The sequence below is a fragment of the Sceloporus undulatus genome, chromosome 2 (assembly GCF_019175285.1).
Source record: "Sceloporus undulatus isolate JIND9_A2432 ecotype Alabama chromosome 2, SceUnd_v1.1, whole genome shotgun sequence".
In the NCBI taxonomy this organism is placed as follows: Eukaryota; Metazoa; Chordata; class Lepidosauria; order Squamata; family Phrynosomatidae; genus Sceloporus; species Sceloporus undulatus.
The window spans coordinates 144,109,363-144,135,804 of record NC_056523.1 but is presented as its reverse complement, the minus strand read 5'-3'; the positions used below and the strand labels follow the sequence as shown (position 1 = coordinate 144,135,804).

Below are 26,442 nucleotides of genomic sequence, written 5' to 3'. Positions count from 1 at the left end.
TAGTATTAAAATTAACTTTTATTTGGCCAATGAGTTCCATTTCTTTTTGCATCATGGATGCTCAAAATTAATTCCAATTCTGCTGAAACACAGTCCCCTCCCCATAGCACTCCTTGGCTCTCAAGTACCCTCACACACACAAAAAAAAATAAATCCTAGTTTTTGAGTGTCCTTTTTGTTGCATTCTGGCAGGCCATTTTCCAAATAGCTCTGTAAATACCTGGGAAACCCATTCACAAAGACATGTGTATAAGCCAGTCTTATGTCTGTTCAGGGGGCAGGGTGGTGGTGTCAGTCAGATTTTTGCCTTCGGAGAGGGAGCAATTGGTTTCTCCTTCCTCAGCTGCAAATCTCTGTACACCTCCTGATCTTTGGAAGAGAGAGATATACTGTTCATTCATAAAAGGAAAGCAAGACAGTAAGTTAAGAGGGTCTATCTTACTCTGCTCATTCATTTTCCTTTCCACAGGCACTGCAATGGTCATCCTAAGGGTGGCCTCCATACTGGAGTGGCCCCTCAAAAATGAGAACAGAGAACAGTTGTGACAGTAACTGAGACCCTGCTGGGCTAACAGCAATTTATGACATTTTGACAAATGTGGCTAAAGCCTGAAGGAGGTGTTACTGGTAAAGGTCCCAGGTTAGGCAATGGGATACATTGCCATTTCAATCTGCTTTTACCCCGATCACAGAACACTCTAGAAAAAGAAAATGTACATCACAGTGTGTATATGAAGAAAAAAAGATTCCAGCAGGGCACACTACCTAATCGGTCCCCTTTTAAAAAACAGAAAAGTAAGACAAGAACAATCAGTTGACAGACAGGATGAAAGGTTACTTTAAACCATTCCCTGTACTCTTCAGCCAGCATCAGTCTTCTGGTTGGAATTTGTTTCTGGACTTGCTTGACTGCATGAGTAGGCAGCCACAGTGTAGTGTCTGGGGGATATGCAGATTGGACTCTTCTTTACAGTTCATCTTTTTTAAGTGTAGCATCCTCTTCATCCTCTCCATCAGTCTCTGGCTCTTCAATATCCTCTAGATCTTCCAGATCCTGCTTAGATGAAAAGGAAAATAAAAGAAGAGATCAGTCATCTGTAGAAGAAAGAAAAGGTCAGTCAGCTTCCTTGCACAGTGAGGGTCCTGCTATAGCAGCTGCCATTATCTTTACTAGTATGGCAACTAACGAATATACTCCAAGATAGAAAATGAAAGTTAATTTAGCAGGCTAAGCCTTAGCTTCAAGACATGCTGGCCAGTTAAAAGGCATGCTTTACAAGAACTTTGACTCCCCAAAAAGCTATGGAAACAGTAAACAAAAGCCTTCAAGCATTCCAAAAAACCAGGCAGAAAGGACTTTCAGCCAAAAGTTAACATTTAGTCTAGTTGCCTTCCCATTTTCCCTACAAAAAACGGTCACTTGAGTGGATAAAAAAAGCTTAATGTCTCAGTAGGTACTACACCCTACAATGTACTTGAATTTCCTAGAGATGATTGAACTTGTACCTGTGGTCTCTAAATCATATTTAACTGAAAAAAGCCTTAAGAATGAAAATAAGCCTGTGCAAATAATAAATAAACTTTACTCTTATACCCCGCCTTTCTGCTGCAGCAATCAAGGAGGCTTACATGACTAGAATATATTGGAATAATACATACTCTCAGTAAATAAATTGACACCCCCCCTTAAAACAGGATTAAATATCAAGTGTCTGACCAGCCAATTATAACAGATAAAGCCTAGATTGAGGCAGTTGTTCTGGTACCTTGATTATATAGCATTCAGAATCCTGTACAACACTTTAAATTGATAACCAGTGGTTATTACAACTCCAGGAAAATGAGCAGGACCAGTACACAGGAGGAAGTGGTCAACAAACCACATTCATGTTCATTCAAAGGAAAACATTACAAGAAAATCACACCAGTCCATCCACAAGGTAATAAACACAACCAAAGTACATGGAAATTGATTTCAGTATCACGTTAAGACGATCTAGATAGCTGTTCATTAACAGATGGGTTCCAAAGTCATCCAAGTTCTCTGCTTTCTGCAGTGTGTTATCCTCAAATATGAGACTGCCTTACAAGATCTTCAATTAACTAAGTACATCATTTTAGCCCAAGCTCTCCCTTCTGTTGTGCAATCTCACTGAAAAAAGTCCCAGAAACTGACTGGAAATTGAGGATTATCAACCAGACCATGACGATATTGACAAGGTAAAATATCACTCAGTCCACACATGTGTGACCTGTGAGTTGCATGCAACTCAATGCTGTTCTTTATATGGCTTATGAATCCCAGAAGGTTTGAGGAAAACCAATGTAGCTAGCTGCTCATCCTGAGAAGTTTGTCTCTCATGTCTTGAGTATCAGTTTCAATAGGTATCCATGCCAAAGTGGCATAATATTCAAGAAATATATACTATTTATTTCTTTTTTCAGCTCAGAGAATGAACACATTTTGGTAAAAGTGTACTGTGTATTAGCAAGGGACTACAACAGGCTAACACTCCCCACGCCCACATACACATACACAGAGGGAATGTTTCAGAAGAAGGCTTATTAACAGTTACAGCAAACTCAGTATGTTTCTTTGATTTAACATTCAATTATGTTAAATGAGAAATCAACCTTCAGTCACAGAATTTCAACTATGCATCAGGGACGTAGCCAGGATTTTAGGAAGGGGGGTGGATGGGTTCCAGACTAAGTGCCACCATTATAATGAGGCTTGGGTGCGGCGGTGCAGCAGCACACACCATTCATTTTTCTAATGGAAGGGGGGGGGGGCCCGACCCCCAACCCCCCCCCCCCCCCTTGGCTATCTCCCTGTATGCATGAAGGTAGAAATCTACAACTCCAGGCGAATACTTACTTTGACACATTGGTCCAAACGTATATACAGTGGTACCCCGGGATACGAATGCGCCGCCTTACGAAATTTCCGGGTTACGAAAAAAAATCAATTAAAAAAACTGTTCCGGGTTACGAAAGAAATTTTTGGTGCTTTTCGGCGCTTTTTCGCACCAAATCGCGGCTTTTACTATTAGCGCCTATGGGGTTTCGGCTTGCGAAAGCTTTTCGGGTTACGAAAGCGGCGGCGGAACGAATTAATTTCGTAACCCGGGGTACCTCTGTACCTGGTCAAAGACATATCATTTGTATTTTTTCTTTTTAAAGTGCATTCATGCCTTTCAAATCCAGTAATTTCAAAATGCAGTTAAAAGTTCAAGAGGTAGTTAGCATAGAAAGCATTATCATTTTCAGAAACCTGCCCCATTTTCCAGTTCAATCACATTCTCTTCCCTTTTGAAGTTCTTTCTAAGAAAGCTAGATTCATGTTAACACCTAGTACAACTGAAGGGACTCCAGTGCCATCTTGTTTTGGCCAATTGTAAAAGCTCAGCATTTTAGTTGTGATTTCTCTCTCTCCCCTATCCAAACTTTATTTTGCAGGTTTTAAAAAATAGATATAAAAAGTAATCTATGTTCAAGAGGTTCATGCCCAGCAGACCAAAGCAGCACCAAATCAAAATGAAATCTCCACTTTTATAGAGCTGAATAAAATCAAACAGTTTTAAGGAAAACAAGGCCAGCCAACTGGCACTACTCTGGCCAGGTCTCAGCAATATGTTAGTATCATATCTGATGCCTGGAGAGCATATAGTGTCAAACAGTACACCTACCTATCAATACATTGGATAATAATGCCAAAATTTATTCTTGAATCACAACAGATACCTAATTAGGCACAAAACAAAGGAGCAAGATACCAAATCAAGGGAGTTTCTCAACAAGCAGGAACAGGACAAATCATTTGCTGTACCAACCAGGTGGCTCAAACAGCTGCAGGTTTAGAGGTGACATTCACAGATTTCCATCCAAGATAGCCAGCAGATTTGAGAAGCTACTTTTTTGGAATACAGTTCCCAGTCTCCCGGTCAGTACTATCAATGGCCCTGTTGGTAAGGCAATTCTTGGAGTTGAAAGATATGGCATAACAAGGTCACCAGTAATTTGTTTTGACCAAGGTACACCGTAATCCTAGCTAGGGTCCCCCAAGTTCACCTGCCATTCCTGTTGGGCTCTAGCTAAAAAACAGCAGTACTGCAGAGAACTAATAGCATCACCAGTAAAAATGGCCAACAGCAAGAAAACAAGCCAGAATTGCCACACATGCTGACAGAAGCCACTTAGGAGAACACGCACACCTGGTATCCAGTGCCGGAGACTGATCCAGCCCAGTGAAGATTCATCTCATGAGAACTACAGATAGTTGGGTCAAGTCTGAGAGAAATGTAAACAGCGTTTCTTGAGCATTTGTGATTACCTCAAAATGATGGGTTCTGACAAACTATGGAAGTTTGTGCCGGCTACTGCAGTTTATGCGGCCCAGCTAGTTAACATGGAATGGCAGGTATTCAGGAACACCCCCACCAGTATGCCAGCTCAATCTGGATATGACCAGCTGTGCTTTATTTACAAGTTGCTAGGGAAGCAGCATTCTCCGCTGTCACCAGGAGCCATAAGTAGCTTCAACAGAATTTCCCCTTCCTCTAGGATCACATCCAAACCCTGCCCCAGAACTACACACATAGCAGAGCCCTTAAGGAGTCCACAGCCCTGTTTTCAGATACTCACGTCTTCATCCACACCACCATCTTTTCCACCACTTTCCAGGAACTTCTTAAAGCCCTCCAGTGTCCTCTCACCATTGTAGTCTACAACCTACAAAGGCAAAGGAGCAAGGAAGTTATCACTTAAAGGACAGCTAAGTCTTTGTGGCCTGAAAATTTACTTTCTGAACAGCCACACAAACGAGACTGGAAAATTAATTTTACCCATGAGTTGAAGAACACCTAGTTACTAGATCCTCTTGATTGCTGTGATGAAAGAATAGCCCAAACATGAGTACCATCTTCCATTAAGTAATCTATACCACCTTAACTTAGTTACCTATGAAATGACCACACATCCCTGCTCCCTGCAAATCAGTCCAATTCACATCTGTAAAAAACATTTATCTTCCCCACCACTCATTGTTTAAAAACTTCCTTTCCAACAGAGACATCTCAAGCAATCTACAGCCCACTCACCGTTCTGCCAGGACCAGCAGGGAAAAACTTGAGGGTAGGGAAGCTGTGGACTTTCACTGCCTCAACTTCATTGGCTGTGGAATCCATCTTGGCAATGATAATGTTTTCATGGTCCTTGTAAGTCTCTCCTAGTTTATCCCAAATGGGAGCCAGCTGTTTACAATGGCCACACCAGGGAGCATCTGCAGGCCAGAAGGTGACAGGTCAGTTTAGCATCTTTTCAGGAAGAGCCAATCCCACATTCCACTTCCTGGCAAAGCGGAAAAACATTCCCCTCCACTTTAACGTGGTGCAATTCAAGACCACGACTACCACTGAAGTACTCACAGAATTCCACAAAGACATTCTTTGTCTCATCAAAAGCCACATCTTCAAAGTTTTTTCCCAACCAGGACTTTAACAGGCTGTTTATCCCAGTCATCAGAAATTTCTTGGCTCATTAGATGGGGCTGAAACAGAAAAGCAAGAGAAGCAGCATGAGAGCAACAGTCTGGAATGTGCCAACAGGAACCCCCCCCCCCCCCCCCAGGCCACAGTTCCAGGACAGCCCAAAGCAACTAACAGACTGTGGCCTATAAAAAGCCAGATTAATACAGACTTCCTCTTTCAAGGTCAACCCCTACCCACCCAATGACTGAGACACATAGGTTGCCACATGAAGGTTGCAAGCTGAATTTTACAAAGTGCCTGTCTATGCATACAAAAACTGCCACCACTCCTGGTGGCAGCACTGAAGAAATACATGGAATGCAATGGAAAGAAAAAGAGCCACATACAGGCATTAAGATTACTTTTCCAAGACTTTTTTTAATAGATGGGTTTTCCCCTCACTTTTATCATTAGGAGGACCCTTTCAATCAGAAGTGGGCAAAGTGTAGTCCTCAAGATGTTTGACAACTCCCAGCTTCATTGGTTGTGCATGTGGAATTTGCAATCCAAAACATCTGGAGGGCTGCACTCTGCCCATCCTTAATCTAAAGAGTCAGTGTAATCATAAAAGTGCTGTGGAAAACATTTTGCTGAGCTCTGGCTTAGGCAAGTGTTCATCAAATGGGTCCCTGCAGAAAATCTGAGCTACAACCACCATTGTTCCAAATCACTGGCCATCATAGCTGGGCTAATTGGAACTGCAGGTCAAAATATTGAGAGACCATTGTTAACATGCTTCCTCAGACCGTGTGGTCAGAACTGGGCTGCAAAGTAACTTGCTAAATTTATTTTCCTTGGATATTTGTTCCATATGTGAACTGCTCTTAGAACCTCTCAATCATGAATCTATTTTTAATTGGAAGACAATGCATTCTATTTTTTTTGTGTGCGTGTGAGATACTTTTAAATAGACAAGGGTAGAAATCTGTGCTTGTTGGTATGTAACTGATTGCAGTGGACTCTCATTAGCCAAACCAACATATCTAATAGTGAGAGGGGATGTAAATTTCAGTCTAAGAACATCTGGAAGGCTAAAACTGCTCACTCTTGAAACAGAAAAGCACTGAAACCATTCTTCATGATCATCTACAGAACTAAAGGTAACCTTTTTAATGTATACATATTTGTAGCTCTGACTTGCCTGCTAGAATAGTAATCATTCTTGAAGTTCTTCCTAATCCTTTCTAAGTGTTAGGTTTACTACTAGAATACCAACTTAAGACAACATCCCTAATACTCAAAAAGCTCAGGAAAATTTTAAAGAAAACCATACAATACATCACCACTGGCAGTCAATATGAAAATGGAAGCTTCCATGACTGAATGTCACACATGCATCAACCATTAGAAGGTTTGCTTGTTAAAGGTTCTAGACTGCTCTTCATCCAAAATGTGCTAGTGTTTGAAGCAGTTTTAACATGAGGGAAATTCATATACAGTGCCTTACTTTCCCACTGGTGGTACAACCCTTGTAGATTTTACTATATTTTCCCCATAGGATATACAAAAGCTCTAAACAAAGCTCACCAGCATGGTTTGAATATTTAACTTTTGAACCAAACCTTATTGCTCCTATCTACATAGACATCTCTACTGCTACCAGATCTCTTATTCAACCCTTATATTAAGCCACTTAAGACTCAACTCTTCCATTTTCTTTCTCAATCCAACAACCCACCTTTGTTACTTAGGGCCAAAACAGACGGCCTGAAGGGGCGGCTTCAAGCCACCCCAAAGAAAGCTGGATCATGGCTGTGGCAACCGCATGCTGCGGCCCCAATCAGGCTTTTTGCCAGCTCAAAAAGAGGTAGCAAAATACTGCTCCTTTTTGAGCCAGCAAAAGGGCACCCTTTCCGCCAATGCTCTTCTGCAGCCCTGCAGTGTGTAGCGTATGAACACTGTGCTGCCGGAGTGCCGCAAAGCTGGTGCACGTGAAGTCAGGCAAATAGCTTTACAGTGGCTTGGGGGCACGCGTCATCTAAACAACATGCTCCCAAGACACCTGGAAGCTGCCCTTTCAGGGCCATCTGTGCCAGCCCTTAGAAAGGTTATCTTGAATTTTTAGTTTCATTAATAATGCCTTCTGCTTTTCTGAACTGCATACAGCCTTTTTTTTCCAAAGTATACATTAACTTAAAGAAAGGAAGTGAGGGTAACAAGGACAGTTGAGGAAGCAGCTTTCCAAGTGACAAATTTTAAAAGTAACTGCAGTTCTGTACAGCTGCTGTTGTCCTCTCCAGACTAAGATGGAAAGCTCCCAAGCTCTCGTGCAATGTGAGGACAAGGCCATGCTACCTCTTCTGCACGCCAATAAGCTAGAAGCAGCCCATGAACTGCTCTCAGATTTGAGCTCCCTTTATCAGCACATTAAAGCTATTTACATACTGGCACCATGCCCCACTGACTTTGCCCTTTGGATTTCTCAGCGTGAAGCTCTAAATACTATGCTGTTGGATGCGCTGCAAAGCTACTTTGAAAGGATTCATGCCATGTGACATTTCTCAGGTTCCATGCCATTTGTGGTTGTGGAATCAACTAACAGGGGTGCGTACCCTCTAAAACCACATTTAAACACTTATTACCTTAACTTTGCCCTCCAGGAACTTATTGCAGAAATCCTTGATGTTTTCTGGGGTCAGCTCATCTGACTCTGGTTTGTACTTGGTCATTTCTTCCTCTAGAGTAATGAGGCGAATAGCAGGACATTCCTCTTTCTTGAGACCAAAGAACTCTAAGATCCTCTGGTTATCAGTGTGGTCACTGTCTATGTAGATGTACAAGATCTGCACAAGGGGAGTCAGGAGGATACAGAATGAAGGCATTAGAGAAAAGCATGTAGGACAGCAGAGGCACTCTTCCTCTTAAGAGCTACTCCAGTCATTCCATATTTAGAACTGTACCACAAGAGAGAGGTATTCATCAGATTTGAGAAACCCCAACATTTGTACAGATACAAATAATGTTAGCAAACAACTGCAGAACCCCTGTGAGCGACTGCCAAGGAATTCTGACTGTTGGGGCAAAGGCAGGGAGGAAAAAGGAACAGAGTATCATGGAAAAGGCAAAGCTAACTAACTGGAGCCGCACGTAAAAGCACTCCACACTGCAACCTTTTGTTGCAAGTCTCACTTCTCTATACTCAAAAATAAATGTCCGAAGGGGCAGTCCTCTGATCTTCACCTACATTTATTCAGGTGATAGACAAATATAAGATAGCAATATCAAAACAGTATTCTCAGGCTAGCAAGAGTACAAGAGGAATTGCAGAGCCACTCCTTGGTCCTCACCTTCCCCTTAAAGCTCTCTGCTGCTTTTTTGAAGTTATCCAGTTTTGCTTGGTAGTCTGTTACACTCTTGGGCAGGAACAAAAGGATGTGGGTCTTGATCTCTCCTCCAAAGATTTTAGGTGCAGTCTGAACAAAAAACATATGCATTACTTGGAAGAAAAAACACTGCAAGGAACCTTGAGCTCTATGCTTCTGTACATTCCTCTCATTCACTTTCCAGTTTGCTGCATGGAATACAATTTAAGCTGCTTGGACTCACTAGTCCCAACACAGAGCAGAGATTCTCCATGTTACCAACCCAATTCAACCATCCTGATCATACAATTTTGTTGAACCACTTCCATACCTGTTCAGTAAATTCAATCACCAAGGGCAACTGGTTTGATTTGATGAAGTTCAACAGACTCTCTTTTGTTATCTCCCCATCGAAGTTGTTACGGCCTTCATCAAACTGCAGAAAAAAGCACAAGGAGATTCAACTGATGATGACAAAGCTAATCAAGCCCATGGATTTCCAGTCCTCCTACTTAATACTCAAATTCAGCAGAGCAAATTAGACATATGCCATAATTCTAGAAAAGGACAAGATATGCTATTCTTGTGCAGAATTCACTTTCCTGAAGACCCAATCATTCATTGGGTCTCATAGCTGCGAAGAAATTCTGGCTAATAATGTGAAAAACATCTTCAGAGATCTCAGAAACCAGAAGCATGTCAGAGTAAGAGTACCACTAGTTTAAGGAGGTGCTGTGGGCTTTAGCACTCTGTCTAGTTCCTTGTCTTTTTCCACAGCAGGTTATTCATAAATTTGCAAGACAAACATGAAGCTGTTCAACTGCAAAATATATGTAGGCTTCTGTACAACTGCTCTTGGCACATTTAAAAAAAACTAGTAAAGGAATGATCGGGGATATGTTTGTAGGACGCCTGTCCATCATTCCCTTCTGGCCCCAAGGGTGCCCATTTCACATTTCAGATAAGGCATAAAATTCTCAAGTTAAAATCCAGGGCAGAATCTCCACCAAAGCGCTCATCTTACTAATAAGCTAGATCCAACTTTCTAGAAGAGTAAATAGAGCAGCAAGGAGAAAGCAGTTTGACATGAACTGGACACTGAGATTCAGATATGCACTTTCCCAAAAGGGCCCTTGTCAACATTCAAGAATGTCTTAAACAAACAGCCAGGAAGGTGCTGCAAATTTCAGAGCCATGAATACTGAGCATCTGTATCCTAATGATCAGCGAGTTGTTGGTCTTGTTGAAAGGTGACTATTAAGTCTAGTCAACAGAACTGTTAAAAGTGAGCTAGTACCCTAAGCAACAAGACACACTATGAAACCACTAATGAAATAGCAGCTACTCAGAGGGCAACACATCCCCAAAGTTATTGTTAGCAACACAGAACAGATGTTTGAAAGAGCACATTATAATTTTGTTGCCAGAAATAATTCTACTGCAGAGAAACATCTATCAGTCTCCATATTCAAAAGTCAAAACCCTTCCAGGAACCCTGAAGGGGGGAGAGGGGGGACATAACACAAGGTTATGCACCATGAGGAATAAGCAAGGGACAGCTCTGACTCCACAGAACTGACACCCTAGAAACACCACTCTGGAGAAAGCACACATAGGCCAATGTCACAGATCACCTTTTCTGAAAAACTAAACACAAATCTGTTTCTAGTAGAACTAAAACTGCAGTAACCAAGGAAGCAAAAGTAGGTTGGGCATTTGGTGGTAGAAGCCTGAAACTCCTGATTTAAAATTCATTTTACAGAGGCAAGTGTTCTCAAAAACTCATATGAATGAACCCTCAAGAGGCTTCTGAAATGCTATTTGCACTGTGAATTTTTTGAGGGATAGACATCAGAGTGAGGATTGGAGAGTGTTATGGGTGCTGTAGCAAGCAGTCTATGGGCTATATTTTGCCCAACCCAGCTGAGAAAAAAACATATTGACTCCTGAAGATGTCCAAAATTCACTTTTTAAAAAATAATCAAGCTCTTTAAAAAGTCCACAGCAAAATAATCAGGGCCAGATGTTTCCTGCAGAGGATACTGTAGAATTTTATTTCCTTCTGCCTTTTGTGCTTGTTTACATGAGTTACATAGAAGCACCCAATGCATTTTTCTGGTATGCACAAATCATTTGCATTTAGCAGCTGGAGGTAATTCTGGTTTAGTAGACCAGGCATAGTCAAACACTCATTCTAGACTTTAGGAGAGCGGATTTCAGTAAACTTAGAGAAGTATTGAGGGTGATCCCGTGGTCAGAAATACTAAAAGGGAAGGGAGTTCAGGCCGGATGGGAGTTTCTCAAAAGAGAGATACTGAAGGCACAATTTCAAACAGTTCCAGTGAGAAAGAAAAATCGGAGGTGTCTCAAGAAACCAGGATGGATGACTAAGGAACTTTCAACCGAGTTAAGTTTGAAACGGAACATGTATAAGAAATGGAAAAAGGGGGAAATCACAAAAAAGGAATTCAAAGAAATAGCAGGCATGTGTAGGGGTAAAGTCAGAAAAGCTAAAGCGCACAATGAACTCAGGCTTGCTAGAGAGGTTAAGAACAATAAAAAGGGCTTTTTTGGATATGTCCGCAGCAAAAGGAAGAAGAAGGAAACGGTAGGGCCACTGCATGGAGAAGATGGCAAAATGCTAACAGAAGACAGAGAAAAGGCAGAATTACTCAACACCTTCTTTGCCTCAGTCTTCTCAAAAAAGGCAAATGGTGCTCAACCTGAGGATAATGGAGCAGAGGACAGAATAGGGGAATTTCAGCACAGAATAAGTAAAGAGATAGTAGAGGAATACCTTGTTAATCTAAATGAATTTAAGTCTCCAGGACCAGATGAACTACATCTAAGGGTACTAAAAGAACTGGAAAATGTAATATCGGAGCCATTGGCAATAATCTTTGAAAACTCCTGGAGAACAGGAGAAGTGCCAGCAGACTGGAGGAGAGCAAACATTGTTTCCATCTTCAAAAAGGGGGAAAAAGAGGATCCCAACAATTATCGTCCAGTTAGTCTGACATCAATACCAGGAAAGATTCTGGAGCAGATCATTAAACAGAGAGTCTGTGAACATCTAGAAGCCAATGCCATAATCACAAAAAGTCAACATGGGTTTCAGAGAAACAAGTCATGCCAGACAAATCTGATCTCTTTCTTTGATAAAATTACCAGCTTGGTAGATGAAGGGAATGCTGTGGATATAGTATATCTTGATTTCAGTAAGGCCTTTGACAAGGTTTCCCATGACATACTTGCAAACAAGCTTGTAAAATGTGGGCTAGACAAAGTAACTGTTACAGGGATTTGTAATTGGTTGACTGGCCGAACCCAAAGGGTGCTCAACAATGGCTCCTTTTCATCCTGGAGGAAAGTGACCAGTGGGGTCCCACAGGGCTCTGTCCTGGGCCCAGTGTTATTCAACATCTTTATCAATGACCTGGATGACAGAATTGGGAGCATACTTATCAAATTTGCAGATGACACCAAATTAGGAGGAATAGCTAATACTCCAGAGGACAGGATCAAAATTCAAAATGATCTGAATAGACTAGAAAGCTGGGCCTAAGCTACCAAAATGAAATTCAACACAGAGAAATGTAAGGTACTGCACTTAGGGCAGAAAAATGAAATGGACAGATACTGGATGGGGGACACCTGGCTGAATGAAACTACATGTGAAAGGGATCTGGGAGTCCAAGTAGACCGCAAGTTGAACATGAGTCAACAGTGCGATGCGGCAGCTAAAAAGGCCAATGCAATTTTAGGCTGCATCAATAAAAGTATAGTGTCTAGATCAAGAGAAGTAATAGTGCCACTGGATCAAGAGAAGTAATTGTGCCATTGTATTCTGCTCTGGTCAGGCCCCACCTGGAATATTGTGTCCAGTTCTGGGCACCACAATTCAAAAAGGACATTGAGAAACTGGAGCGTGTCCAGAGGAGGGCGACTAAAATGGTGAAAGGTCTGGAAACCTTGCCCTATGAGGAACGACTCAGGGAGCTGGGGATGTTTAGCCTGGAGAAGAGAAGGTTAAGAGGTGATATGATAGCCCTGTTTAAATATGTGAAAGAATGTCATATTGAGGAGGGAGCAAGCTTGTTTTCTGCTGCTCCAGAGAACAGGACCCAGAACAATGGATGCAAGCTAAAGGAAAAGCGATTCCACCTCAACATTAGGAAGAACTTCCTGACAGTAAGGGTTGTTGGACAGTGGAACACACTCCCTCAGAGTGTAGTGGAGTCTCCTTCCTTGAAGGTCTTTAAGCAGAGGCTAGATTGCCATCTGCTGGGGATGCTTTGATTTGGATTTCCTGCATGGCGGGGGATTGGACTGGATGGCCCTTGCGGTCTCTTCCAACTCTATGATTCTATGATTCTAGCAGCTGGAGGTAATTCTGGATTAGTAGATAGAAGTCTTCCCACTTTAATAGACAAGCTGTTAACAAGCTAAGTACTAATTAATAGATTAAAATAATGGATAGCCCAAATGAGGAAAATAAGTTCCCATTCAGATGTACTGCCTTTGTCAACCAAGATGACATCTGTCCTAAATGGAACTACTTGAAATGTACAAGTCAGATTGTGGAGTTAAATTTATTTTTGGCCATACTTTGGTCACAATTTATTTTTGTACACAATCTCTTCTTTTGGAACAGTTCTGGTATTAGTGAGCTGCCTTGGCACTTCTCTAAAACCAATGAGATGAACATAAAATGACTGCGGATATCCATTAAATTTCTCTCTCATGGTAGGCATTTCACATACTTTGGAGGCTCTTAGCTTCAGAACACTAAACCTAGTTACTACCGTTCCACACCTGGTTAGTCAAAGTCCCAGCTAGATTTGACTTCGATGCTTAGGTGCTAACAGTGAGGAACTGTACCGGCTGCCCTTGAAACAAACACAGCCTTCTCGCCTGGTCTTTGGAAGAATCCAGACTTGCTCAGTAAGGACAGACACAAAGGCCAGTATATCCAAAACCTCCTTCCCTGCTTCAGAACAGGGCTGTGCATAGTACTGAAGGACTGGCCTATCACAAATGCAACTTCCTCACCTCTGAATAGATCTGAAAGTGTTTGACAACTGTGTTAAAACCAAAAGCAAAAGTGTCAAACACTTCACCAGACATTTGAAAAGAAAAGGCCTGCCTGGAGCACAGAGGAGAGGTGAATTGTAAGAAACAGTTCAGTTTCCATTCATAGGCTGTGCCTGTCTTTAAAGGAACAAAGACAGCTGGGGGGAAAAGAGCCTACTTAGTAACCAAATCTTCACACCTGCTTGTATTATGTACACACCCATAAGATGCTTTAACCACAGCCAAAATGCATAAGCAGAAGTAGGTACTCAAATCAGCAACAAGAAAGCAACAGAACAATAGTTTTCTTTCACAGCTGAAAGAAACAGCATCCTTGTTATTTGTTGGTGTACAAGTTCCAGAACTTTACAAAAAATAAAACAAAGGTTTTTGTAATCATACTTTTTATAATTAAGAAGATATGAGCGGTTCTGTAAATTACAAAAAAATTCTGGGCTTATTTGTAAACCTAAGATGAAACCATTTCCCCTATTAGATGCAAACTGAAACACTGTGTGAAAAACACTTCCTTTAAAGCAAGAGTGGGCAAAGTATGGCCCTTGGACCCCTAAATACTGCCTATGGGATCTCCCAGGAACCCTCAAACTGCCCCAAATATCCCAAAACCTAAAAAGGCAACTGTTCGCTTCTCTGAATCCTCCCACTTACCCAAACAGACAAAAAAATGATCAAAATGGCAACCAGAATTGACATCACTTCACTTCAGACATGCTGAAAGAGCTGCTGCAGCCCACAAGATGGGTGTAGAAAGAAAAATGGTTCCTGACATGTTCACAGTTACTGCACTAAAGCGTATCTGCTTCAATACAGGCCAAGTTTTCCCTAGTTTTCTCAGATAAAGTTTGAGGATATGGTTACTTTGCAATATGCAGGCATTTTTAACTGTTATTTTTTCCATTATTAAAAAGCATGATTGCATTAACTCCAGAAAAATGATCTTACAACTAGCTTATTTGAAGATTGTTCTAGGCATACTTTGTTCAGGAATGCCTAGGGAACTCTGAAAGGATCTACTATCTTTGAGACTTCTCTTATAACAGGGGCAAAGCCTTTCTATAGCTTGAGTATCAATAGCTAAACCCTTCAACTCACTACTTAAACATCCTTCTGCCTAATTTTGTATGCTCTGAACAGCTCAGCTGTTCTTGTATCTAGAGCAGGGGTAGGCAACCTGCGGCCCATGGGCCGGATGCGGCCCGGCGAGGCCTTGGACTGGCCCCAGCCCGGTCCTGCCACCGATTGCCACTGGGGCCATTGGCCTCTCGCGTGCAGGGGCAAGGGGGGCAATTGTCTATAGACACCTCAGAAACATGCATTTATATTAAAAAATTTTTAAAAATCAGCAAATGTTTTTGCGTGTCCTCCACTTTTTATTAAAAAGTGTCCACCATTTGAAAATGCCCTACATTTGTCCCGGGTTATTTATTTATTTATTTATAAATTATTTAATTATTTATTTTTTTGGCTTTGGCCCCCCCCCCCCCCCCCGTTGTCTGAGGGACAGCAACCCGGCCCCTGGCTTTAAAAGATTGCCTACCCCTGATCTAGAGTCTCCAACATGTCTTCCTGCACCACCACTTCTTTTTAAGTACCGAGGTCTGAAAGGGACAATCAGCAATGCTGACTAGGCTGTCAGAATGTATCTTCCTGTTGTGCTTTTACAATACTTCCAGGTTACTCAGTTTCCAGAGTTAGTAAAGAAAGGTGCAAAATACATCACAATTCACTAGAATTAACACAAGAATGGATCATAAAGCTTCTCCTAATCAGCTGTACTGACTATTTATAAAAGACCCCAAGGTAAAAGCAGTACCCCCCCAACATAGTTCAATCAAGCACCATTCTTGAAGGAAACAAGTGGATCAACTGCAGGGATGGATAAAGAGCAGCCCTCAAGATGTTTTTGGACTGTGATTCTTGTCAGGCCTAACCAGCTTGGGAATGTCTGCAACTGTAGTCCAGCAACATCTAGTGTACCAAACTTTGCCAATCCCTGGTCTACAGGTTGAAATCCATAAGCTCTTATAATGAACAAGGGAAACTTTTTGGGGGAAAGAAACCCTCGTGTTGAAAAAATTAAGCACTGATATCTGTTAAGGCAAAAAGTTGAAATGGCTATCCACATACAAAAAAGGAGGGAAAAAACAGGCAGGAAAACAGTGGGTGGAGCTGTGCCATTAATCTGCAGATTGCTGCCAGATGGACTTAACACATGCTGGCTTTTTATTCTGACACTTACCTTCTTAAAAAGGGCAACTCCATCTTTACTCAGCTGGTATTTGGCAAAGACATCACTGCTGGAAGAGATCCCAAAAGGAATGTCATCAATGGACTCTGCAGCCAGCAAGAACTGTTTGGCAGCAGCAGATTCTGCATCCTGGCAGAGAAGAAAAACAGTTTTTTAAAAAAAACTCTACATCATGCCCATCACCCCCAAAACTTTACAGAGAGCCAAAACAGATACCAGGTGCCACCAATAAGAAAACAGAGTTTAGTTCAAATTTAAGATAAGCAGAGAGGTCTCGACAGTCAGCTAAAGCAACAGTAATTATAGGTCTAGAGCAAACGGAAGGACAACCTGTGGCTCGCAGGCATGTGCTTCCAACCTAACTTCAAAACCCGCTGCAAGCAATCAGTTTAGGCCATATGAGGGTGTGATTTCTCCTCTCTCCAAGACAGGCAAGCAGGTGACAGAACAAGAAAAGGGGATGGCCCCGGCAACTGCTGATTGTTGGCCCCACACATGACTAGCACATAATACTCAACAGATTACCACCACAAGGAATGTGATCCCTGACAAAAAAAATTAAAAAAATTCCTCACCCCAAGTCCTGCCAATTGAATTAAAAAATTACCTTAAAGAACCCAATCACAGCAACTTCGTTGGACTCTACTAGTTCTTCAGCTGCTGCAACATCCTTCAAGGTAGTGGCTGCTGGTCCTGTGCGCTTCTTCAACCAGTTCACAATGTCATCTGCTTCCCTGCCAGCTTCATCAGCAAATAAAAGTCACATTATTATCTCCTCTATTAGTTTGAGCAATTAGCATGATCTTGTAGAAGAAAAGTGTTATCTGCTTTGATTTAATACTATTTATCCTACAAGCAGACACCTACAGCTTTCTTTTACTTTTTTGTCTTTCAAGATCAAGTAGCCACCAGACGGTGCTGTTGAGCCCAGAGGAGCCCTACTCAGATCTAAAATATTCTATAGATACACACCCTTCATAGCATGCTGTTTCACTGAACAAACTGGCTCAACTATAGACTTTGGTCTCGTTATCTGTGATGTAATATATTCTACCAGATAAGCAGGTTCCACGCTGAAGGATTTCACTGAGCACTTCAACAAGAAATGAAGGAAGCAAGTCTTTGCTAACTTAACACTTTGCCTTAAGAGCCAAAGCATGATGCTCTTTAAACTTGTTAAAATGAAACCCATGTTTCAACTAGTTAGCAAGTATGACTTCACTGATTATATAAAAAAGAGAATAAGCACCCAGGCAGAAGAGTAGCTGCACATAATTTGTGTCCCATCATTCAGAAAAGGGATTGCCCCTTGCCAGCACAGAAACACCGTTAGAGAAAGATGCACATTATTTACTCATTACAACAAGTCTGGAAAGAGGAGATCAGAAGCTCTGCTCTTCTCCTCTGAAGGATGGAACTGGCAAAGATGGAGTGACTGTTCATGTTACAAGTTCTACAGGGGAAGACGAGGGGTAGTTGTTTTGGCAATGAGTAGCCAAAGCACTTCCAGAGATTGATCCCAATGCCAAAGCAGACTTTAAACTGCAAATGTTCAGAATTAGAAAAGGGAAAAAATTAGATCATTCATGACATCCTGCAGTTCAGTCTCAGGAGACTAAAATTGCAATGCTATGGACTTATTGGGAGTATGGTTCCCTGAGCACTATGTATTTGTTCCAAAATGCATGCACAGGACTAGGCTGAAGGAGAACTACAAGGCCCTGTAACCAGAAATTTCAGTGAACAATGTCAACTAAAGTTTGTGGTTCCCACTGCAGGGGACAGAGCCCCCTCCCTCCCACCTCACTGATGTCTAAGCCATTTGGTCAAACAAGATCTGTGTGTGCCCTCAGCTCCCCATTCTATCCCCCAACTTCCAATTAATTCAGTTATGATTTCCAAGGCAAGAATGTGGCTATTACAACTATTTTTCTTTACCCCAGGAAGCTGTATCCTATTAACTTTTCCATTTCCAGGACCAATTTATGAAGTAATTCTTTCACAATTAAAGTTTTGGGGCATTCACATACTGCCTTTTCAGAAAGATAAAGTCGGAAACAGATAAATCATAATGCAGGGAGTGCTTGGCCACATTTGGCAAGCTGTTCTTGCCCCGTAACTAGAGCAGCCACAGCAAGAGTCAAGGACTAAGCGGCAGCAAATTCACATAAAGGCTTCCCTCTCCAAGTCTTCATAAGTCATGGCTACCAGAAAGAGCCAAGTGCAACATATTATCTAGCTACCAAGGTAAGGAGAAGCCCTGTCCTCAAGGGGAAAGGTTCTGAATCTTTGAAGAACAGAAATAGCATCATCTGAGGCGAGAGCCAGCATGGTGTAGTGCTCTGAGCATTGGACTGGGATACTGGGAGATCAGGTTTCAAATCCCAGCATGGCCATGGAACTCCACTGGATAACTGTGGGCAAGTCACACTCTCTCAGCCTCAAAGAATGGCAATGACAAACCCTCTCTTAAGAAACTTGCCAAGAAACCCCTATGATAGGGTTGCCTTTCAGTCGCCACTAGTCAGAAACAACTTGAAGGCATACAACAACATGATTGCCCAGGCAGAGTGTCATGTCTATGCCAGTCTTTCCCAAACATAGGTCCTCCAGGTGTTTTGCACTACAGCTCCCAGAAGCCCTAGCCAGTTTGACCAACAGTCAGGAATTCTGACAGCTGAAGTCCAAAACATCTGGAGTACCAACGTTTCAGAAACACTGATCTAAGCCCTTTGTCCAGGTGCTCCTACCAACTGAGGTAAAGAAGACACTTGCAACAAAGGGACACTTCCCCACGTGCTACCCTCTTCACCTTTATTACAACATTAATTCTGCATACATCCTGCCCATCCCCATCCACCAGCATGCACCATGTTCATCCTTTTCTTCAGGATGAATATAGAGGCCTGACCATCAAGTACAATGGCTAAAACATTTGTCAGCCAAGTAACCGCTCAAGAATTCAGGTCTCAAAGAAAAATCCTGAGATACGATAACCATCTTCAAACATCTGGAGAGATAGTAAGCTCATTTTCTGCTGCTCGAGAAGAACAAACCTAGACCAGTGATTTCAAATTATCAGAAAGGAGATCCTAATTTTCTGATAGTAAGAGCTGTTCAACAGTTGAACAAACTACAGTCAGCTCTCCACATCTGCAGCTTTAACTTCTATGGATTTGATTATTCACGGATTTGATTAATATGCTCTCTCTAGGAATCTAGTTCCTCCAGCATTATTCTATGGTCAATATCCATCAGAAGTCTTGCTGAAGAACATAGAGATTCATAGAGAGGTGATTTCTCAGGTAAAAAAAAGTTTTTTGTTATTTGTGGGTTTCCCACTTTCGCAGGGGTCCTGAGCCCCTAAACCCAGTGAATGTGGAGGGACCACTGTACTTCAGGTCATGGACTCTAATAATAATAATAATAATAATAATATGTTTTATTTGTATACCGCTTTTCCTACGATCAAAGCGGTTTACAGCATACATATGCATATACAACAAAGCAAGTAACAAAAAAAAAAAACCCCTCTGCTTCTCTCCCCTCAAGATGGAGGTCGGGGGAGGGCTCTTCAACTCTACTTCACCTGAATTTATATGACCCTTTGGGATCTGTCCAAACTTCACAGTTCTATGATGTATATAAATATTTTCCAACGTTAAAAGATACTATAAAGTACATTATAATGTTATATATACATTAGATGAGTTGTTTCATTTATATTCAGTATTTCTCTTGGCATAGGACCTAAGGTGGTTTACAATAAATTAAAACATACAACTGAAATCTTAAGACAAAAGTTGAAACATAATTAAGCATACATTTGATTAAAAGCACAACATTAAAATGTTTAAAACACAGCAAACAAAGACAAAACCAAGCACAATCCGTGAATGACCCCTCTGCTATGATGAGTTAAGAGTCAAAGGCCAATCAAAACTCCTGCGCGAAAGAGTTCCACAGCCTGGGAGCAGGGACTGAGATGGCTCTGTTACCAGAGGGCACTGGGACTAAGCCTTGCAGAGAAAGACAACCTGGACTAGAACTCTCAAACTCCAACCAACATAGCCAATGGTCAGAGATTATGGTAAATAACAGCTCAACAGTAGGTTGCCTCTCCTGTGGTTAGTGTCAGAGGCTCCAAAATGGGTTTCACGTAGGGACTTGAAACAAGCAGATGGTAGACCCACAAAGACACCGAGCCCCCAGCCATTTGAGAGCACAAAATGTAGTAATCAAGGAGAGAAACCATGTATGGATCTGTTTTTTGTTGATAGAGAAAGAGGTAGGAATCATGACAATATTTTAAGAGAGAAACACCATTATTTGTCATGCTGAATATGGGCATGGGCAGAGGACAAATAAAGTCACACCTCCAAAGTGAAATATTATTTTAGGACCATATACATTAATTTAGGTGTCTGCATGTTAATACAAAATTGTTATACACAAATCCTTTGTTAAAGTATTTTTAAGTAGTTCATCTCTGAAGATGCCACAGGAAAGTTAAGGCTGGTATTACTATGAAACAATTGGTTTGAGCAGCTGATTACAAAAGAAAAGTAAGGCCGGTTACAGACCGGCACTTGGGACGTCCGCAGGACGTCCCATTTTAAAAAAGAGGCGTCTCTTCTAGACGCCCCTGGGTCTAATACGGACTCTGTCCATACAATATGGCGCCGGCCATTCCACACGGTCAGCGCCATCTTTACGTATCGGACACTGTGCGTCTGAACGTGTCACGGCGCCTGTGACGTCGCGAATGCGCCCCTGGCGCCTTGCGACGTCACAGAGGCGCCGCAGAAAGAAGCTCCATTTTGGAGCTTCTTTTTTGCTCCGTAAGGGAGCCGCGCGGTGTGGCTGCGACGGCTCCCTTACGGAGCAAATGGTGGCGGCGGCAGACCGCCTCAAAGCGGCGGTCTATAACCCGCCTAAGTTTTTCCTATCTCTATGTAGGTATATCAATGTCCCAGGGTAATTTTATAACTTCCATTTGCCATACAATTCAACATGGTACATGTAGGCACTACTGTATTGTCACAGTTAGGTGTAGATACAACAAAAGTTGTGTGTGTACTGGCGAGGTAGCAGAAACCAAGATTCCAGGTCACTTCATTCTTAGTCTAAGCTAACAAATTTTGGCCAGTCTTGGTAATCAAACAACAACCTCAGCTTATCAGGACTCTGTAGCTTTTCGAGGGTGTGGCAGTGGTGATTCTGATTTCAAGCCTGCGCTACACCTCCAAAACATAGTGCATGGTCAGAAACAATGATCTGGTCCTATTCTTAAAGAACGCTTCTACAATGTAGAAATAATATAGTTTTAACACCACTTTAAGTGCTGTAGCTCCATCCTATGGAATCCTGGAACTTGTAGTTTTACAAGTTATTTACCCTTCTCTGCCAAAGAGTGCTGGTGCCTCAAAAAACTACAAATTGCAGGATTCTGTAAGATGGAGCCATGACAGTGAAAGCGGTGTCAAACTGCATAATTTCTACAATGTAGAATCCCCCTTGATCATAAGATGGATGAGAATGACTACTGCCCCAATTTTCCTACTCATCGGGTGACTTTAGACACTACATATAATTGCAGGGAAAATCCCACCCCCCCAATGCCACACTGAATAAAATAATACGAAGATTAAGGTTAAAGCAAACCAGCAGCACATGAGCCAGCTTTCCCCTCCAGCAACCAAGTTAAGGCATGCTGATTTTATCTAAAATCCCCAAGTTGTTTGGAGCATCTCAGAAATATAATGGTCAAATTACCCCCAGCCTTCATCCCACGCTACAGTGAAGGAAGCAGCGAATTGTTCCTAGGCTAGGGGACTCATATTCTCTGTGGCTGGCAAAGCTGTAGAAGCCAATCACTGGGCAACATGACCTGAAAATCTCCTACACTTGTTTCAAAAGCCATGTCTTTTCTTGGTAACAATCCCTTATGAATTCGTCATTTAGCACTGATATTAATAAAAAATACATTAAAATATTTGCTTGTATACTGTGACTGTTAAACATTTACATTACAAAAGTATTCACTAGGACTACAGTCTTCCACAAAAGCCAGCAAGTTGTTTTCTAGCTGTAATAGATGGAACTTCAGTACATACAATGTTTGTTTCTGAAAATTGCCCATTAAAGACACAAGTCTACCCCATGTTATATTTTGAACTCATTTTCTAACAGATTAACATATGGGGAAGAAAGTTACCATTTTTTCTGTTCAGTGATGAGCCAGTTCTTTCTAATGTACCTAAAGGTACAACGCTAGCAACAGTTAAATAAAACTGACAATATTTACAAATACTATCACCTTTGCTTTGATGTCAATTACAAACTGAGTTGCCATGGAGCACATATTTCTCAAAAAGGACTTGGATATTTTACTTGCTATGCGAATACAGAAAAGACAGCCTCCTTCATGCACTGCGAAGGAGGAGTCAATCAGTTTGATAGCTCAATTTATGGATTGTATTACGCATCAAAGATGAATATAAAGGGACTCAGCACAGAGTGAAGGGACAGGAATGTGGCAAGAGAAAGGAGGGGTCATTGGCATATTACTGACATTATATGCAAGGATAAAGAAATTACAATTTATAATGGAAAGCAATAGTTCAACATACCACCAAGTGGGAACTTGGGGCAAGGGCAACCCTTGTATACAAATCCACAGTATAGAAACCCTTGACTGCTTGGAGCAGGAGCAACAACAACAACAAAAAAACACCTAACTGCTAACAGGCACAAATAGTAGGAATGCATTAGTGACAACAGCAAACAAGATGTGAGCAAGAACAAGGGTGGAATTTTAGCAGTGTTGGTGACCATCTACGCAATGCTCTATTGTGTATCACTAGCATGTCACCAATGTGTTCTAAAAATACATTAATGTTTTGGTCTATGCTCCAAACTGAGTCCTTGAAAGCCCTTGAAGCTTATTGCTTGAACTTTTAAACTTATCATCATTATCACCACGACCTCACCTGAGTACTCTTTGGGGGAAGATTTATCTCCATTCTTAAAAAATTTAATAGTAGGATATCCTCGCACACCAAACTGCTGGGCAAGTTCTGACTCTTCTGTGGCATCCACCTTAGCCAGTCTGATTTCAGAGTTCTCAGATTTCAGCTTAGCTGCCGCCTTTGCATACTCAGGTGCCAGAGCTTTACAGTGACCACACCATGGTGCATCTATGAGAAAGAAACACAGAAATAGTCAGTATCAAAACCATTGCATGCAGTCTCTCATGTTATCCTTTTATCTTCTATTAACAGGAACGGAGGCACATCATAAAAGCATTCCATGCATGTTGCCCTGGAGCATTCTAAGCAATATGGGGGTGGGGTGGGTGGGTTCTTTCACAGTCAAAAAAGCTCCAGCTTTAACTTCCTTGTTGTATTACACACCTTGCTCACTGCCCATCAGAAAGTGAATGCAGAATCCCACTTTGCCTGTAAGATTGGGCAATCTCTACAACAGGAGACATATAACAAAGAGCAAGCAAAATAACTGTGTCCCAAACCAATTATCCCAGAGGATCTAAGACAAGGAATGGGCCTACCTAGGCCACTTTGTGCCTTTACACTGTTTACAGCAAAGAGCTTGGTAAATGGTTGTAAACATTGTGGGGCTTCAAAAAAGGCAGAAAACCCAGTCTCTACTCCCTATCAGGCAATAACAACTGCAGAAAATTATCATAGCAGCATACCCTTAGGCACCACCACCCAGCTTGCTCAAGCTCTATAACTATTAATTTTCTAGAAAAAAAATCTTCTCAGGAATATAATTCCTGAGTTCAAGCACAAACTGTGGACAAGAACAGCCCCCCCCCCACACACACACAATTCCTATGCTTTCAAACAACAGGTGCTCAAAAGGCTCCTGCACCCTCCAAACATTTTGATACAATTCTCTTGTATCAGTTTTATGACTCGTTAGAGTATGGCAAAAATATCTTACCACTGACTTCAGCAACACTAAAGAACTAGCATGGCTCATCAAACACTGTATCATGGGCCAGCCAAACTTTTAAAGTTTTTTTAAACTTCTTCACTTCAGTTAGGGACGTAGACAAGGGGGGGGGGGGTTCTTGGAGTCCAGACCCCCCTTCCATTAGAAAAATGAATGGTGTGTGCTGCTGCACCGCCGCGCCCAAGCCCCATTATAATGGTGGCACTTAGTCTGGAACCCCCCCTTCCTAAAATCCTAGCTACATCCCTGCTTCAGTAGTGCTGGACTAGGAGATCCAGATTCCACTTCCTACGAGGCCAAGAAACACACTGGTTGGTTTGCTTCCTCTCAAGGCAGGATAACCATTTCAACTTTCTGTCCAGGAGGAATTCCATCATGCCCTCCATTTTGAGCAAGACTAAGAAGTATGATCTCTCTATGAGTGCTTTTAGCTTTTAAGTCTGTAATACACTACATTTTTCTTGAACGTCCTACATTTTGCAGTGCTTTGTCTTCCTTTGTGGTTAGGATCTTTGGTCACCATGTTTCAGGGTCATTGTGAAAATAAAGTGGGGCCTCATACTGCCCCCCCCCGTCCCCCTTCAACTCACTGTGCAAAAGGTGGAGTAGAAGCATTAAGCAATAGCAGATAAACTTGTTGTTACGCCCTTTTGATAGAGCGCCTGACATTCCCACAGACACCGGCAAACACATGGTTCAGGGCTAAATTGGTTCCCTCCCACCCCAAAGGCCTCCTGAAGGGCAATATACAGTCATTCTTCCCTATCCACAGATTATTCCGCCACCCACAGCTTGAAAAACATTTTGAAAACGTATGTAAGTCTGGAAAAGCCAGACTTGATTTTAGCATTTTATATAAGGGACACCGCTTTACTTCACCATTGTATTTAAGGGGACTTGAGCATCCAAGGGTTTCGGTATCCATGGAAGGAGGGGATCCTGCAGCCAAACACCAGCTGATATTGAGCAGGGTGGCCAGCCATCCTCACTGCAAAGGAGGAGAAGGCACTGCAGAAAATGTAGGACAAAGTGGAGGACTTGACAAAATAAAAACTCATGGTGCTACACACCCTGCTGCCTGTTCATCAGAGAGTGAATGCAGAATCCCAGCTGCCCTGTAAGATCTCTACAACATAGAAATAGAAATGCATGCCTCTCTGCATTGCTCAAAATGGAGGACACTTTGGAATTCCTCCTGGAGAGAAGGCTGAAATGTAGGCCATGTCCTGGAAAAGGAGGGCGCCTGGTCACCCTGGCTCCACAACGCACACCTTGCTTTTGCCTTTTTATAGAAGGGGCACCATTTTACTATGCTATTGTATTTAAAGGGGCTTGAGCATCCACAGGCATACGGATCCACGGGGGGGGGGGGGGGGTTGGTGGTCCCCAAACTGTGCCCTTTGAAGTAATTTTGGACTCCAGCTCCCAGGCTATTGGCCGACAGGGCTGAGGTTTCTGGGAGCTAAAGCCCTCAATCTCCTAAAGGCACAGTTTGGGGTACTATAATACTATGTACCCCCAAACTGTGCTCTAAGGTATTTTGGACTTTAGCTCCCAGAATCCCAGGTTATTGGCCTACGTGGCTGAGGCGTCTGGGAGTTGTAGTCCCAAATCTCTTAGAGGGCACAGTTTGGGGACCACTGCCCTAGAGGCCTTGGGAGAAAATGGCGCCTTCCACGCCCCCCTCCTCCTCCGGGGCAAACGCGCAGGAGATACTCGTCCACAGGAGAAGAAAAGGGGACCCAATTCCCCAGGGCCGGCTCCGAGGCCCCTGGAGAGCCACCAACCCCACACCCGTGTCTGCCGTAACGTGTGAAGCGGGGACACGTGAAGCCTTGGGAGGGAGAGGAGAAGACAACGACGACTGCGCGTGTATGTTCCCCCTCAGGAGAGCCTCAGAGGAGGACTCACAGAACTCCACCAGGATGTTGGGGTGCTGCTCCAGCGCCCGCTCGAAGTTGGCCGTCTTGAGGACCAGAACGCCCTCCTCTTCCTCGAAGGCTGCTGCTGCTGCTGCTTCTTCCTCGGCGGCGAAGGCGGAGAGGCCTAGAGTGAGGAGGAGGAAGAAGAGCGGCGCGGAGAGCCGGAGGGGCTTCATGGTCGTCGTCGTCGTCGTGGATCCTGGGCGCAGAGAGCGGAGGACGAGGCGGCGGCGGCGGCGGCACCGAGGGAGAGACAGAGAGAAGCCCCAGTCCCCGCCTCCCCGCTTATAAACCCGCCCTCTGGCTGCTCCCATTGAGCCGCAGCGGCAGCGCCGGGCCCCGCCCCCGTCTTCTGATTGGCCAACGCC

The 26,442-nt window shown here is 42.7% G+C and overlaps 1 protein-coding gene across 1 annotated transcript; it reads right to left on the bottom strand.

Annotated features, from left to right (window-relative positions):
- Positions 1-26,403, bottom strand: P4HB (prolyl 4-hydroxylase subunit beta). The gene is given in 12 exon segments (XM_042449017.1): positions 1-1,054; positions 4,645-4,731; positions 5,100-5,281; positions 5,427-5,484; positions 5,486-5,548; positions 8,111-8,311; positions 8,816-8,941; positions 9,162-9,266; positions 16,164-16,301; positions 16,780-16,913; positions 23,165-23,371; positions 26,064-26,403. Coding segments are annotated over 12 exon segments (1,713 nt in total). The 5' UTR covers positions 26,389-26,403; the 3' UTR covers positions 1-967.
- Positions 26,404-26,442: the final 39 nt, after the last annotated feature.